The sequence below is a fragment of the Bombina bombina genome, chromosome 5, assembly GCF_027579735.1.
Source record: "Bombina bombina isolate aBomBom1 chromosome 5, aBomBom1.pri, whole genome shotgun sequence".
NCBI classification, from domain to species: Eukaryota; Metazoa; Chordata; class Amphibia; order Anura; family Bombinatoridae; genus Bombina; species Bombina bombina.
Genome location: NC_069503.1, coordinates 308,027,632 through 308,045,068, shown reverse-complemented (window position 1 = coordinate 308,045,068; position 17,437 = coordinate 308,027,632). Strand labels below are relative to the sequence as shown.

At 34.4% G+C, this 17,437-nt stretch overlaps 1 protein-coding gene across 1 annotated transcript in view; it reads left to right on the top strand.

Moving 5' to 3' along the window:
- Positions 1–2,071: 2,071 nt before the first annotated feature.
- Positions 2,072–17,437, top strand: part of ASNS (asparagine synthetase (glutamine-hydrolyzing)) — a 111,345-nt gene continuing 95,979 nt past the window's right edge. Inside the window, exons 1-5 of the mRNA XM_053714085.1 lie at positions 2,072–2,162; positions 5,557–5,831; positions 7,011–7,248; positions 8,349–8,534; positions 11,771–11,872. Coding sequence (XP_053570060.1) covers positions 5,583–5,831; positions 7,011–7,248; positions 8,349–8,534; positions 11,771–11,872 — 775 coding nt within the window. The 5' untranslated portion in view covers positions 2,072–2,162; positions 5,557–5,582. The remainder of the gene's footprint in view (positions 2,163–5,556; positions 5,832–7,010; positions 7,249–8,348; positions 8,535–11,770; positions 11,873–17,437) is intronic.

The following is a 17,437-nucleotide window of genomic DNA, read 5'->3' as shown; positions in this document are numbered from 1 at the left end:
TGACTAGAAAGATTTACCATAAAATTTGGAAAAAATATATCTGTTGGTGTGAATCTAAAGGATTCCCTTGGGACAAGGTTAAGATTCCTAGGATTCTATCCTTCCTTCAAGAAGGATTGGAAAAAGGATTATCTGCAAGTTCCCTGAAGGGACAGATTTCTGCCTTGTCGGTATTACTTCACAAAAAAGCTGGCAGCTGTGCCAGATGTTCAAGCCTTTGTTCAGGCTCTGGTTAGAATCAAGCCTGTTTACAAACCTTTGACTCCTCCTTGGAGTCTCAATTTAGTTCTTTCAGTTCTTCAGGGGGTTCCGTTTGAACCCTTACATTCCGTTGATATTAAGTTATTATCTTGGAAAGTTTTGTTTTTAGTTGCGATTTCTTCTGCTAGAAGAGTCTCAGAATTATCTGCTCTGCAGTGTTCTCCTCCTTATCTGGTGTTCCATGCAGATAAGGTGGTTTTACGTACTAAACCTGGTTTTCTTCCAAAAGTTGTTTCTAACAAAAACATTAACCAGGAGATTATCGTACCTTCTCTGTGTCCAAAACCAGTTTCAAAGAAGGAACGTTTGTTGCACAATTTGGATGTTGTTCGCGCTCTAAAATTCTATTTAGATGCTACAAAGGATTTTAGACAAACATCTTCCTTGTTTGTTGTTTATTCAGGTAAAAGGAGAGGTCAAAAAGCAACTTCTACCTCTCTCTCTTTTTGGATTAAAAGCATCATCAGATTGGCTTACGAGACTGCCGGACGGCAGCCTCCCGAAAGAATCACAGCTCATTCCACTAGGGCTGTGGCTTCCACATGGGCCTTCAAGAACGAGGCTTCTGTTGATCAGATATGTAGGGCAGCGACTTGGTCTTCACTGCACACTTTTACCAAATTTTACAAGTTTGATACTTTTGCTTCTTCTGAGGCTATTTTTGGGAGAAAGGTTTTGCAAGCCGTGGTGCCTTCCATTTAGGTGACCTGATTTGCTCCCTCCCTTCATCCGTGTCCTAAAGCTTTGGTATTGGTTCCCACAAGTAAGGATGACGCCGTGGACCGGACACACCTATGTTGGAGAAAACAGAATTTATGTTTACCTGATAAATTTCTTTCTCCAACGGTGTGTCCGGTCCACGGCCCGCCCTGGTTTTTTTAATCAGGTCTGATATTTTATTTTCTTTAACTACAGTCACCACGGTACCATATGGTTTCTCCTATGCAAATATTCCTCCTTAACGTCGGTCGAATGACTGGGGTAGGCGGAGCCTAGGAGGGATCATGTGACCAGCTTTGCTGGGCTCTTTGCCATTTCCTGTTGGGGAAGAGAATATCCCACAAGTAAGGATGACGCCGTGGACCGGACACACCGTTGGAGAAAGAAATTTATCAGGTAAACATAAATTCTGTTTTTATGGAATTGAAGTGGGATACTTTCATTTGAATGGAAGTGTTTGATATAGAAAAATTCCGCTAAGAGGTGAAATAAAAATGACCTGAGTTTTCTTCCACATTATCACATAACTGCTACAAGAATCTTGGCCATTTAGGCTAAAAATTTGTTTAAAATATTACTAAAATTAAATCCATCATAGGTGAGGAATCTTAGCATCACTGATTACACTCTTCCTCAATTTTATTTATTTACTTTTTGTATTAACTAATTTATTATTTTTAAGGGACAGAAATGAGTGCAGTGGCCCTAACTTTTGTGGTTATTAAACATAGTTCTGTTCAAGCAATAGTTTAGCACATTAGTGCATTTAATTATTGCTCCTTTTTGTTCATTTAATACATCTGTTTAAATAGTGTTTAAATGAAAAAAGTATCATTTTAATTCTTAACATCTCAATAACAAGTTCACAGTTGACATCTGAAAACATTCATACATCTGCCTCTACCAATCATGAGAAAGTTGTAATCACCTCAAATAATGTAAGCAAGTTAAATTCTGCACTGAATAGAAATGAAACTGTCAAATGACAGGGGATAACACAAACCAATGAAAAGAGAATATTGCAGTGTCCAATCAACAGCTGCACTGAACAGTCAATGAACGTCATGCTTACAAGTTTGTCACAGACACATTTTCATACTGAGCCAGTTAGCTGTTTGACTGCCACAGACAGAGAACAACCTGCAGCTGTATCGGTCGCTTGTAAGATAACAGCCTTTCTGGTAATGCAGCCTTCACTCTTTAGGAATCATGTATTATTTAAAAATATGATTGTAATGATTTCAGAGCTACAGTTCATACTGTGGCTATTTATTTACCCAGCATATTTAAAATATTATATTAAGTTTGTCTCAGCAACATGTGTTACATATATTTCTTCTGTAAAGACTTCATTTATGTAAAAATAAAGTATAAAAATATAATTTATAAGTAGGTGTTCATTCAAATATTGATACTAATATGTTAACCAATTGTGCATTAGCTACTAATGGAACAAGTTATTTTGTACTTGTAGTGAATAAACAATTACTATTAATAATGAAAAAATAAAAAACACCAATGACTGTTGTGGTGAGCTCATTTTTCAGATGTAATTACATGTCACTGGAACTTGGCCATGCCCCCAAGCCTATAAATGCAAATGATTTCCTACACTAATGCTTATATGCAGGGCGAAATACAGTATTTGCGTAGAAAGAGCATTTAAAGAAGAGAAATAGAGACTGATCTAGAGAATATTGCTTTATTCCAGTTTTGGGATCCATATGCTGACAAACATTTACAATACATGATTTCTTCGTGATCATGTTCTGCCTCTCCAAATTCAAAATCAGAAACATGAGATTTATTTATTTCCACAAAAAAGGACATTCTGATTGTATCCTGAGGTTCTTAAACTCTCTGTATAGAAAACACTTCTGCCATATGTGTTTGTCTACAGGCTTATGTAGTTAAAGGGACAGTCTACACCAGAATTTGTATTGTTTAAAAAGATAGATAATCCCTTTATTACCCATTCCCCAGTTTTGCATATCCAACACATTTATGTTAATATATGTTTTACCTCTGTGATTACCTTGTATCTGCAGACTGCCCCTTGTCTCAGTTCTTTTGACAGACATGCAGTTTAGCCAATCAGTGCAGACTCCTAAATAACTCCATAGGAGTGAGCACAATGCTATCTATATGACACCCATGAACTAGTACTGTCTAACTGTAAAAAAATTCAAAATGCTCTAAGCTAAGAGGCAGTTTCCAACAGTTTAGAAATCAGTTTGCTCCTACCTAGGTTTAGCTTTTCAAAAATACCACCAAGGGAACAAAGCAAACTTGATGATAAAAGTAAATTGGAAAGTTGTTTAAATTTTGACTAGACTGTCCCTTTAATTAAGCATATAATGCAGATAATACTATAATAACGTGCTTCAGTGTGATTGGATGTACATTTAGGAACTTAATCTACCTTTGAATATGCCAAATACAAACTATTAATCTACCCAATAAAACAGCTCTATCAACGATCTTATAATTATATTCAGGTTATATTGTCAGAGTAATTAACTCAACTTATTTGTATGCATAATAAACCATACATCAATAAGCTCCTCATACAGAGCATCAGTTTACTATGCACAATGATTTAAAGGGATGTTCCAGCCAAAACTGGAATCCACATTGATGCATTTCAGTTTTGAAAAGAAGCAATTTTGTAATATACTGTACATGTATTAGCAAAAATGCTTCTAAGAAAAGTTATAGCTGTTTCAAATTAAGTGTGCACCGTGCACCAGCATTTTAAACACAGCACTTGCTCAGAGAGCCTACGGTGCTTGCAATGTCTAGTAATGACTCTAATTGTGTTTGTGGACATGGTACAAACCTCACTGATGCTCTGAACAGCTACAATATTTAAAATGCTGGTGCACTGAGAATATCTAGCTATGCTTTGTTGTGCACATGCAGAGAAAATGTTAACACTAAAGCAGTGATAGCTTTTACTAGAAGCATTTTTGCCAATTAATGTATATTACAAATATGTTTCTATTCAAAGATGTAATTCATCTATGTGCATTTACATTTTGACCGGAATGTCCCTTTAAGTTACCACTACATTGCAAATTGTTTAAACACAAAATAAATGTTTTAAAAGTTTTTAAATCTGTCCATGTGTTAGAACACCCCCATCTAGTGCATAGGTTTGTATATATTGACAACTATTTAAAACCCAGTCAACAAAAGAAAAAAATGTAATACACTCTATGAATATATATTGCCTTTAAAGGGACAGGCTAGTCAAAACTAAATTTTAATGATTCAGATAGGGCATGTCATGTTAAAATACTTTTCAGTTTACTTTTATCATCAATTTTGCTTTGTTCTCTTGGTATTCTTAGTTGAAAACTAAACCTAGGTAGGCTCATATGCTAATTCCTTAGCTCTTGAAGACCGCCTCTTATCTGAATGCATTTTGACAGTTTTTCACAACTAGTGGGCGTTAGCTCATGTGTGCCATATAGATAACATTGTGCTCAAGCCCGTGGAGCTACCTAGGAGTCAGCCCCCATTGGCTAAAATTCAAGTCTGTCAAAAGAACTGAAATAAGGGGGCAGTCTGCAGAGGCTTAGATACAAGTTAATCACAGAGGTAAAAAGTGTATTAATATAATGTGTTGGTTATGAAAAAACTGGTGAATGGGTAATAAAGGGATTATCTATCTTTTTAAACTATAAAAATTCTGGTGTATTGATAGTCTTTTGCTAGAGGCTTTTGCTCGAGCATAATATTTTTGCTTTCAACTTGTAATATGAGTGCAAGAAAAGAAGAATTGAGCAGCATTGTAATCTAGGCCTTAATATTTATAGACTAGTGAAGAAAATAAAACATGTAAGTGTGAGCTAACTTGCGAGCATATTACAAGTTGAAAGTAAACACATTTGCTCGAGCACAAACAAATTTGCGCTGGTATTACATATTAGGTGCAATGCAAATGCGACCTCGCGTTCGCATTGCATGGTAGTGTGCTTCCATAGGCTACAGTGTGAGCCTCGTTCTCATGCTGTCAGACATGGTATGAGCACTATCGCACTGAAGGGGGTCATTCAGCAATGGGCAGCAGATTTAAATATATATATCTTTATATGAATATATACATATATATTTATGTGTTTATATGTATATATACACATATTAACACATAAATATATATGTATATATTCATATACAGCACATATATATTTATAGAGAACACACAGTCCACATAGACCGCAATGTATAGGCACTTTTCAGTGCCGTTTTTTTTCCCTCACACCCCCCTGCAGCCACCAATCAGCATCTAGCTCCCAATAGGGCATTGCTGCTCCTGAGCCTGCCTAGGTCGGGTTTTCATTAAAGAATACCAACAGAACAAAGCAACATAGATACTAAAAGTAAATTAGAAAATTGTTTAAAATGACATAGTCTGTCTAAATTTATATAAGTTTAATTTTGACTTTATTTTCCCTTTAAACCTTCCTCACCAAACTCGGTTGCATTATTTATTTATTTTATTTAACTTGTAAATGAACTGCAGACCTTTGTTACTAAACTAATTTATTATTGTTTTCCCCTTTTTATTAGATATTTATAGCTGAAAACAATTCAGGATGTGCGGCATTTGGGCCCTTTTTGGCAGTGATGAGTGCCTTTCTGTACAGTGTCTCAGTGCTATGAAGATTGCTCACAGAGGTCCTGACGCTTTCCGATTTGAAAATGTGAATGGGTTTACCAACTGCTGCTTCGGCTTCCATCGATTAGCCATTGTTGACCAGCTTTATGGTATGCAGCCACTTCGAGTGAAGAAGTTTCCATATTTGTGGCTTTGCTACAATGGAGAAATTTACAATTACAAGCAGGTAAAATGATGAGAGATGAGAACAATTTTACAAACTAATATTTAGCTAAATATTCTGTTAAACTAATGGTTGGAATCCATAAGCACTGAGCCTGCTTGATCTTACTACATATGGGCCTGCAGGAACTGAAAGAATTAGACTTGGAGGAGGCTATGAGGAAGGAAAAATAAAACAAGGAGTTAAAGGGACAGTATACACTCATTTTCATATAACTGCATGTAATAGACACTACTATAAAGAATATGCACAGATACTGATATAAAAATCCAGTATAAAACCTTTTAAAAACGTACTTAGAAGCTCCCAGTTTAGCATTGTTGACAAGGTAGTCTGGGACACCCACTGAAAGGAGCTGGGTAAACAAAAAGAGCAGACACTCTCCCTCCCCCCTTGCATATGAAAAGACATAACATAAAGGAATACATTAACGTGTTTGTGATATTTGAAGTACAGCTTTTTGCGCATTTCAGGTTAGTGCTTGTGTAAAAAATGTTTTCTTTCAACTTGTAATACACGCGCTACCTGACAAACGCCAAAAGCTTACTTCTAGCGAATTTCAATTAGCGATTTTCAAGAACGAGCAGTAGTGCTAATTTGCACACCACTCGTAATCTAGCCGTTTATTCAGGACATAACAAATTTGAGGTCCCAGAATATCATGTTATAACCAAGAAATACTTGCAACAGCTCCAAAAAAGTGCCAAACAACATTACAAAAACTGTACTCGTACATTTTCCATTAACACATGGAACTTGATATAAATATTGATTGTGTTAATATGTTGGTCCCTTACTTGGTTATAAATGTGTTTGCTTGCTCATTTTGTACAGTGAAAAGTGTAAGATTTGCTTTGCTTTATAGTAATAATAGTTATGTAAAACATATCTTTCATGTGTATACATATCCCAAACTGGTCATGTTTTATTAGAGGTGGCATGACAAATTTTTGAAGTCAATGCATCTTTCTCTGCTTGTTCTTAAACTTCTTATATCTATCAGTTTATTGGGCATCATTATAATGGTTGGAAACATGTTAGGGTAACACATTTAAATAAAAACTATATATGTACACTTAATAATATATATACATTATATATATATATATATATATATATATATATATATATATATATACTGTATTGTATGTATATATTTATCATTGTGTTTTGTTTTTACAGCTACAGAAACACCTTGGATTTGAATATCAAACAATGGTTGATGGTGAAGTCATTCTTCATCTGTACAGTAAATTTGGGATTGAACAAACTGCTGCTTTGCTGGACGGTGTGTTTGCTTTTATCCTGTTGGACACATCTAATAGGAAAGTGTTTCTGGGAAGAGATACATATGGCATCAGACCACTCTTTAAGCTGCTAACAGATGATGGATTTTTAGGTGTTTGCTCTGAAGCTAAAGGTAACACTAGTTTTGTCATTTATACTTAATTTTCAAGCAGATATTTTAAATAAAATTAGTGTTAAAGGGACACTGAACCCGATTTTATTCTATCGTGATTCAGATAGAGCATGCAATTTTAAGCAACTTTCTAATTTACTCCTATTATCAAATTATTTTCATTCTCTTGGTATCTTTATTTGAAATGCAAGAACGTAAATTTAGATGCCGGCCCATTTTTGGTGAACACACTGTGTTGTTCTTGCTGATTGGTAGGTAAATTCACCTACCAATAAACAAGTGCTTTCCATGGTTCTGAGCAAAAAAAAAATAGCTTAGATGCCTTCTTTTTCAAGTAAAGAAAGCAAAAGAACGAAGAAAGAATTGATAATAGGAGTAAATATTCTATCTGAATCACGAAAGAAAAAAAATTGGGTTTAGTGTCCCTTTAAATATAAATGAAACTCTCAACAATAGAAACAAACTATATGCTGTACATGTAAGACTAAAGGAAACATATTTTGAGTGTCTATGTAATAAAATGATGCGCCTTTAACAATCACATTAACAATTACTTAAAGGGACAATCTACTCCAGAATCCCTTTATTACCCATTCCCCAGTTTTTCCCTGTTAACACTGTTATATTAATACACCTTTTTACCTCTGTGATTACCTTGTATCTAAGCCGCTGCAGACTACCCCCTCACTTCAGTTCTTTTGACAGACTTTTAGGCAACCAGTGCTGACTCCTTGGTAACTCTACAGGAGTGAGTACACATGAACTAGCACTGTCTAGTTTTTTAAAAAACTGTCAAAATGCACTGAGATAAGAGGCGGCCTTCAAGGGCTCAGAAATTAACATATAAGCCTACCTAGGTTTAGCTTTCAACAAAGTATACCAAGAGAACAAAGCAAATTTGATGATAAAAGTACATTGGAAAGTTGTTTAAAATTGCATGCCATATCTGAATCATGAAAGGTTAATTTTGACTAGACTGTCCCTTTAACAAAGGATGTTTACATGTTTCCAGACCCCAGGATAAATGCTGGACGTCAAGCAAACATCTTTGGACCACACAGGGCCTATATATAAAACAACTAATTTTCGTTCTTTTTCAGGTCTTATTAATCTGAAGCATTCAATGACTTCATGTCCAAAAGTTGATCCATTTCCTCCAGGCCATTGTGAAATATTTGATTTAAAACCTTCTGGGAAAGTTGCATCAGTGGAACTAATAAAGTTTCACAATCCAAAAGATGAACCACAACATGCACAATATGATACTGTGGGGAAGCTTCAAGCAGGTATAGTAGCAGTTCAACAAGTTTTCATAGAAAAAGTAACACATATTTGGCAGCTATTTCTTTGAACACTTTTAGTTATTTAACTTGCCAAAAGCAGCTTAAGCGTTCAGAGCATCTGCTAAAGGGTGGAGTTGCAGTTTTAAAGAGACATTAAGCTCAATTTAATTTTCTTTAAAAATGTTTATTTATGCATTTTGATAACAAGTTATCTATCTTGCCCCCTTTCCATGCAGTTTAACTCAGAACTTTGTGTTTCCACTGACCCTAGAGAGACTGGAGTGTATCCTGCAAGATGCAATATACCTTAAAAGGGATATTAAACACTAAACAAATGCTAGATAGATTGATACATTTAAAGAAAAGATTAGTTGGAGAATAACACGCAGATGTATTTTTTAAAGTTTCATTAGCTGTTTAAATACACCAAATTGATCAAATAATCAGTTGTCTTTATGTTTTCAATGGATGTGTCCCAGTCTGCAAATTAATGCAAAATAAAATTAGATTGTTACATGCTTCTAAAATATGTATTTTATTTGCAGATCTTTACACAGTATGTACACTATATGATAAAAGTATGTGGACACTCCATTTGTGACCACTCTTCTGGGAATGCTTTCCACAAGGTTTTGGAGTGTGTTTGTGGGAATTTGTAGCCATTTAGCCAAACAAGCATTTGTGAGGTCAGGCACTGATGTTGGATGAGAAGGTTTGGCTCACGATCAGTCTTCCAATTCATTCAAAAGGTGTTCAGTGGGCTTGAGGTCAGGGCACTATGAAGGCTACTCGAGTTCCTCCACACCAAAATCATTAAACCTTTGCTTTGTGTGCAGGGGCACAGTCATGCTGGAACAGGGGAAGGTTGTCCCCAAAAACCAAGTTGTCTAAAATATCTTTGTGACCCTTCATTGAAACTAAGGGGCCTAGCCAAAACCTTGAAGAACAGCTCCAGACCATTATCCCTCCTCTAACAAACTTTATAGTTAGCACTATGCATTCCGGTAGGTAGCTTTTTCCTGGTATTCACCACGCCCATATTCTTCCAACAGACTACCAGACAGTGAAGCATGATTCATCACTCCAAAGAACATGTTTCCACTGCTTCAGTGGTGACCTGTTTTACACCACTCCAGCCACACTTAGCTTTGCGCATGTTGATGTGAGTCTTGTGTATAGCTGCTGGAAAACCATGTCATAAAGCCACTGACGTACAGTTCTTGTGCTGATGTTGCTTCAAGAGGCAGTTTGGAAATCTGAAGTGGTTGATACAAATGATGACTGGCAATTTTTATGGGCTACACACTTTTGGATTTGGCAGTCCCAGCCTGTGAGTTTGTGTTGTCTACTACCTTGTGGCTGGGCTGTTGTTCCTAGATGATTCCACTTAACAATAATAGCACTTTCAGTTGACCCAAACAGATATAGGAGGGCAGAAATTTCAAGAACTGACTTGTGGCAAAGATGGCATTCTATGACAGTGCCAGATTTAAGGTCACTGAGCTCTTCAGTAAAACCCATTGTATAGATATCAGTGTAATAAATAAAATAATGATAAATCCCAATTCAATACAAAACATTAAAACGTGATAAAAATAAAAATAACATAAAAAGTAAACTTTGTGAATTTAGTGAAAATATGTGTAAATTGATACAAAACACTTCAGAAAGAAGAAACAGAGGGAGACAATAGTGTAATCCTATTAGGAGAACCAACTGCAAAATTCAGTTTTCCATTACTCACGTGGTTCTGAGCTTTTACCGAGCTCTATCATATCGGGGCAATGTTATGTTAGGCATACAAAAATAACACCAATTCCCTTATGAGCACATCAGGTAACAAATGGTACATATATTGTATCACAATACCCAAAAATATTTTGAGGACAAAACAATATGTTTTAATACCAAAATGTCCCTTCACTTGGCCCAGGATTGATAAATGTTGCGACACGTGTTTGGCCTTTCCTGGCTTTTTCAAGGATACATTTCTGCCAGTATTACCGTATTACCAAATATTTAACTTCCCCTCTCGGGAAGACATATATTGTTTTGTCCTCAAAATATTTTGTAACATAAATATATTATGCTCGACTAAAAGTTGCACAAATCACATCAATAATAACAAATAAAAGTTATAAAAAAAAAAAACCGTTATATAGGCTTATGAAGTCTCATGTGTTAGAAAAAAATAAGCACTGCAAAGGGCTTTACCATACTGATACATACATATGTCTAAACATGTATATATATATATAAATATATATATATATATATATATATATGTATTTATGTATTTATATGTGTATAAATGTATTTACAGACATATATATATATGTCTGTAAATACATATAAATACATAAATACATATGTACACACATATTTATATATTTATATATATATATATATATATATATATATATATATAGCTGTAAATACATATATACACCTATAAATACATAAATACATATGTACACACATATTTATTTATATATATATATATATATATATATATATATATATATATATATATATATATATGTGTGTGTACATATGAATTTATGTATTTATAGGTGTATATATGTATTTACAGACATATATATATACAGTATATACACATAAAAACACTATAAATACATATGTATACATATATTGGAGCACTTTGCAGTCACGTAGCTGAAAACATAAAAAAATAATTTACGCAATATTAATATTTAATAAATTACTTAACTGTGTATGTACTGCAAATAAAAACCTTTAAATAAATATATATATATACCTATGTATAATTATTTTTATATATATATATATATGTATATATGGTACCAAACAAACATTATATATATATATATATATATATATATATATATATATATATATATATAAAAATATGTATTTAAGAATAAATAGAACATATTCTGCGTGGGCAGGAGCGCAAACTACAGCTCCACTCGTAATCTAGCCCTCAGTTAGCTAACTCATTTAGTTTAATTGTGCCAAAGTGTGACATGACCATATGACTTCAATATGGAAAGTCTATTTTAACTATAGTACATTCAGAAATACTCAAATTTCAAATTCTTTGCAAGAAAAGAAAAAAGCTACAAGGACAGAGATAATGTAGTCTGGAAAGAATTTGCATTGCAATCAAAACTGGAAATGACCCGCAACAAATATAAAATGAAGTATGAAGATGTAATATGATCTGTAAACTAGGCACAACTTTTCTTCCCCCCCAGGAATGGATCGTGAAACAGTAAAAAGAAACATTTGTCTTCTGTTTGAAAATGCTGTGAGGAAAAGGTTAATGGCGCACAGAAGGATTGGCTGCCTTTTATCAGGTATATTGTCAGTGAAACATAGTTATCATATTTTTCCCATACAAATATGCATAGAGTTTTTACCCAACGCATGCAATGTGTTAAACTAGTTTTTCATCATGCTCAGTTAAATTTAGTTATTGCACTAAAGAACCACCTCACATTTGTAATAGTTTTCTGAGTATTCATATAATATATTACGTAACAATCATATGCAGAGAAATGGTAGCCATTTATTTATATAAGCGTGTCTGAGATTAATTAATTAAAGTGCTAACCTATATAATGAACTGATAGCATTCTGCTTTGACCTATAACATACTGAACTAGCTTTGGCATCTAGGCTGTTGGGACCATGAGGCTCAAATTAGAGTCTAGGCAGCTGGAGGTAGTCTGGAGAATAAGGGGTTAAGAGGTAGGATGGCTTAGAGGTATTGACATTTTTCAGGGCAAGAATAGGTATTCTGGGTGGGGTTTATCAGTTCTATGGTTTCACAAATTGAAACTGGTACAAAAATAGTTTACTGAACACGGTGGGTAGGCAAGCATGACAAAGCTCCAAAGTGTAACAGTTTTGTAAGAAGCAGGTTAATTGGGAATTCTGCTATAAATATAAAAGATAATTAGCTTTTCTAAGTATAAAAAACACTCACAAGTCTTAGTCTATAAAACCGAGTTTGTTAAAAAACAAAACAACACTGGTGGTTTTCTGAGTATGTAGTACAGTCATTTTAAGTGTGCGGTGTCGCTTCATTTAGGAGTGGAGCTTAAAGAGAATTAGGGCTGATAATAAAAGTGGTTCATGAATGTTTGCTTTTCAACAAAGGATATTAAAAGAATTAAGTAATAACGACAACAGAAGTAAATTGAAAAGTCTCTTAAAATGACATTCTCTGTCTGAATTATAATTTTGAACCCTTCCAATCATGCATTTTATTTGTAATTATTTTTTGCCTGTATAAAACTATGGGTTATCTTAGTACATGACGTAATACAAACCCTCCTCTTGATTATTAAAAGCCACCATGCACTGTCCAATAACAAAAGAGACATTTACTGCATGGTCTGCCATTCTGAGGAAGTTTCCTCACGTATGTTCCACCTTATCCCTTCTAACACTAATACTCATGAACCCAGAATTTAGGGAGCACCTTACCATTAATCCTAGCGAGCCACTGGACATTATTTAAAATAGTGGATTCTGGTTGTTAAAAAACAAGAACAGATATAATACCTTGGAGAGAGATTTTTCCATCCCTTGATGCAATATCATCAGATTTATCACCTAGTAGCCAATTATAAAGAGTGCACTACAATCCGCAACCATTAATACATTTTGAGAAATTATGTTTTTTTGAGATTCCGATTAGGGTCTCTTTCTATTTCTTTTTCTCTAGTATTGGAGTCAGACAAACTCCATCTCCCAACTTAAGTTAAGCGGAGGCAAACAGACCACGCCACCCACTTGCTAAAGAAATAAGTACAATTATTTTTAAATTAACAGCTAAATCAGCCCAATTTACACACAACTGTTATAAATGAACAACAATCTACTTATGCCATGGTACCTCATTCCCCAGATGAAAATATATATATTTTCCCTCAGATTCTGACAGTGGTTGGAGAAACTGTTCAGACACAGGTGCACTTATAACATATGGTGACCTTTCCCCAAAATACACAATAACTAGTCTAAAATAATGATACATCTCAACCAACTCATTATCAATACATTATCATTGTAATATTATAATTGTTACAGCTGTACAATATCAATTGAATACTTACCTAGAGTTAGAACTTGGGCTACTCAACTAGAGATTCATTCACACTTAAATTATTACCTTTAAATTACCCCTGTTAATCATTTTTCTTTTTGGTTCCTTTTTCCCCTTAAAGGGACATGCCACCCACATTTTTTCTTTTATGATTTAGAAAGAGAATGCAATTTTAAACATCTTTCTAATTTACTTATATTATGTAATTTGTTTTATTCTCTTGATATTCTTTGATGGAAAGCATATCTAGATATGCTCACTAGCTGCTGATTGGTTGCTGCACATAAAAGCATTGTGTGATTGGCTCACCATGTACATTGCTTTTTCTTCAACTAAGGATATTTAAAAAATGAAGCAAAATATATAATGGAAGTAAATTGTAATGTTGTTTAAATTTCTATTCTCTATCTGAATCATGAAAGAAAGATTTTGGGTTTAGTGACCCTTTAACTTGTTTGTAAGTATATTGCATACTGAAATAATCCCAACTCATGGCCCTCTTCTGTTTTGTAATTTATTATTATTGAACTTACAATAATGATGATAACACAGCTGTGTTTGGTACTATATGTAAACTTGAATATTTTTTTCTTGAAATGTTATTTTATCTTTTTAATGTTTGTAATGTACCTTTTTTATATAAAAAAAAACTACATGAAATATTTTTCTAAAAGCCTGAAATACGTTTAGTTGGCTGCTAGACCTTAGCTTTCAGTTGGGTTATTCTAATGTAGAATAGACTTTACTTTTATTTTTTGAAGATCTGAATCTCCTATTTTTTCAAACTTGAATGTGATTAGTTGATTATTATTTTTTTTACAATAATGTTTCACAGTGCAAAGTAAGTTAATTAAAAAGTGTGTGGGTTTAAATTATCACTAATTTCTCTTTGGAAAAAAAACATTCATTTTAAGGTAGATCCACTACTGCTACATCTCAGGAGACCGGCCTTAAAATGTATGCTTAATGGCTACCAATGACATTGATCTTAACTATTTGTATCAAATTAGAATGCATCTCAATAAATAACTTTTATAGGAGAAACATTCCAATTTGACATACACTTCTGTTTCTATATTTTAGAGCTATGCAACTTGAAATACGTAATTTTAGCTTTATTGTTGTTTGAATTTCAGAAGTGACTTTTAACTTGTAATACTACTAATATTAGTTTTGATCACAATCTATCGTTTGATCATTATTGGCATTTTTATGGCTGCAGATGAGCCATTTTCAATATCAAAGTAATCACAATCATTTTCCTATTTTTCTGATCACAATTTAAATTCTTGATAAGGAATGACACATTCAAGGGCTATTTTTCACCTATTCATTTATGCCAGAGCTAAAAGGACTTGCAAAAACCGAAGACAACACTTTTTGATTTATTAGTGGGTACCTCAAAACATTTTCAAGCTCAATATTGGTTTTGCGCATGGGCAAAGCAATCTGAAATTGCCCTGCATGTTGGATGATATGAAGTAACAATACCAAATAGATTCAAATGCTACCTGCTCAAAAAATAAAATAAAAAAATAAAAATCACTTTTATACTAAAACAAGTTATAAAAATCAATAACCAAACACATGCCCACTATGCTGATAATGCCCCAGTTAATTACACAAGTTACATATTATTATCACAACACACTATTAAAAGTGATTAAACAACATACAGGCCCTTTAACCTGCTATTTAATAGCTAAACCCATGATATTGGTATTCTATTTGACGTTAATCCTGCGTATTTGATTTTGGATTAAGAAATCAGGAGAGAAACAAAGCAGATAGCAATTTTGTCCCATCAATAAAAAAATACTTAGCTCAGGACAAATATGGAGTTAAAGATAACAGGTAAGAATACATGCTGAGATCTAAATTTATAAATATAAACAACTTGAGAGGAAAAAAGAGATCTCACAATAGCACTCTTATCCTATAAGAACCAATTTAATCACTAGAGGTAAAATGTACCTCTAAAAAGTGAACACAATGCACCATCAAATGATGAAAACAATTTACAATAAAAAAGAACAAAGTGTATATTCTGTGTACAAAATAACATAAAATAATGGATACACCGTATCATATGTAGCAAAACCTTGAATCCTGCTACTAAATGCTAAATAGGAAGCACTATGTAGTAATCATGTGTATAATATATGAGAAGTAGGTAAATTACTTATCTCAACAGATAGATCACAATCACAGAGGGCAACAAGATAATATCACTAAAAAGAGTCCTGTGAAATCCCTCAAAAAGTTGCTTGTAGAAAGATCCTCTCTAAAGATTGGGTAAATCTTCCAGAAATATAGAACAATAATGGTTGCTATTCATAACTCCAATAGTAGCAGACAGAATTGGAATTAGCCCCAGGGGAGCGACTATGGGGCATATTTCTCAATGTGCAAGCGGACATGATACGAAGTAGTGTATCATGTCCGCTGCACATTGATAAATGCTGACAGCATACGCTGTCAGCATTTATCATTGCACCAGCAGTTCTTGTGAACTGCTGGTGCAATGCCGCCCCCTGCAGATTTGCAGCCAATCGGCCGCTAGCAGGGGGTGTCAATCAACCCGATTGTATTCGATCGGGTTGATTTCTGTCTGCGGCCTCAGAGCAGGTGGCCAAGTTAAACCGGAAACAAGGGGCATCAAGCACCGTACGGAGCTTGATAAATATGCCCCTATATCTCAAACGTGGTTGGTAGCTGCCGTGAAGCAACCAATCCTTACCACAGAGATGCTGGTAAGGTAAAACCGACACCTTCTCCCATAGCGGGCAAACTATTCAAAGCAAGGAGCTCAGAACATATAAGGTGAGAACCGCTAGGTCTGAAGATTAAGGAGCGTGCTGAATCTCTAACGTAGTCTATATCAGAGTCACCTCTGTCAGTAAGAGCTACAAAGATGTCCGGTGTCTTAACCAAACAGCTTCTCCCTTTTGTCAGCCTAAATGCGGTTAATTACCTCACAAGGCATAATGTCAGAACATGCCTCCTTTTTAGAATGCTTAAATAATCCACAGTGTAGTGAGCTTGCCTACAATCGTTTCACCTTTTCCAAGGCTTCTTCCGGGCCTTGGAAAGGGGAAACTATAGCAATTTTGTCTTGTTCTTGGGAGGTAACAATTTAGAATTTCAGGGCATTTTGGGATTGTTATAACTGGAAAGACACATTGACAATATCGGCTGAATTTCAGAAATGGTTATCAACACAAAAACAAACCTGTGATTTATTGTGCAAATACTGTATATATTCGTAGTTTATGCCTAAATGTCCTACAAAAACATCCACACGTTAACCACCTGGTATCCTCACTGCTACTGGTTTTGTATCAACATTAAAAATCCATTTTAGAAGAACATAAAACTGTGGAGGGTATGGGGGATATGGGCAGAGTTTAAAGATAAATGCTGGTAAGCAAGAAAGCTGCCACTTACACTGTGAAACTACATTTTCCTTCTGGTCCTGATGATAAATGATTGTCCTGCTTGGAGAGAAATTGTAGTGTAGACTTCACAGAAGCTGAACTCACCTAAAAGGGAGGAACTCTCTAGCACTGGTCTGCAAGATCTCTCACAAGATTCTAGACAGGCAGATGTTGCTATACTTGTCTAAGTGGTTCTCCCTGCATTTCTGTATGTAAAGGAAGACAAGCCAAGTGCAGTATAGCACTGCATGATATGAGAGTTTTATTTCACTTACACTTTGTGATTTGTAGTGTATATTGCTTAACACTTCAGGTTGGGTCTTTTCAGTTTTATGACATTTAAGCTTTGCACTTTCTCTTGTTCTAATACA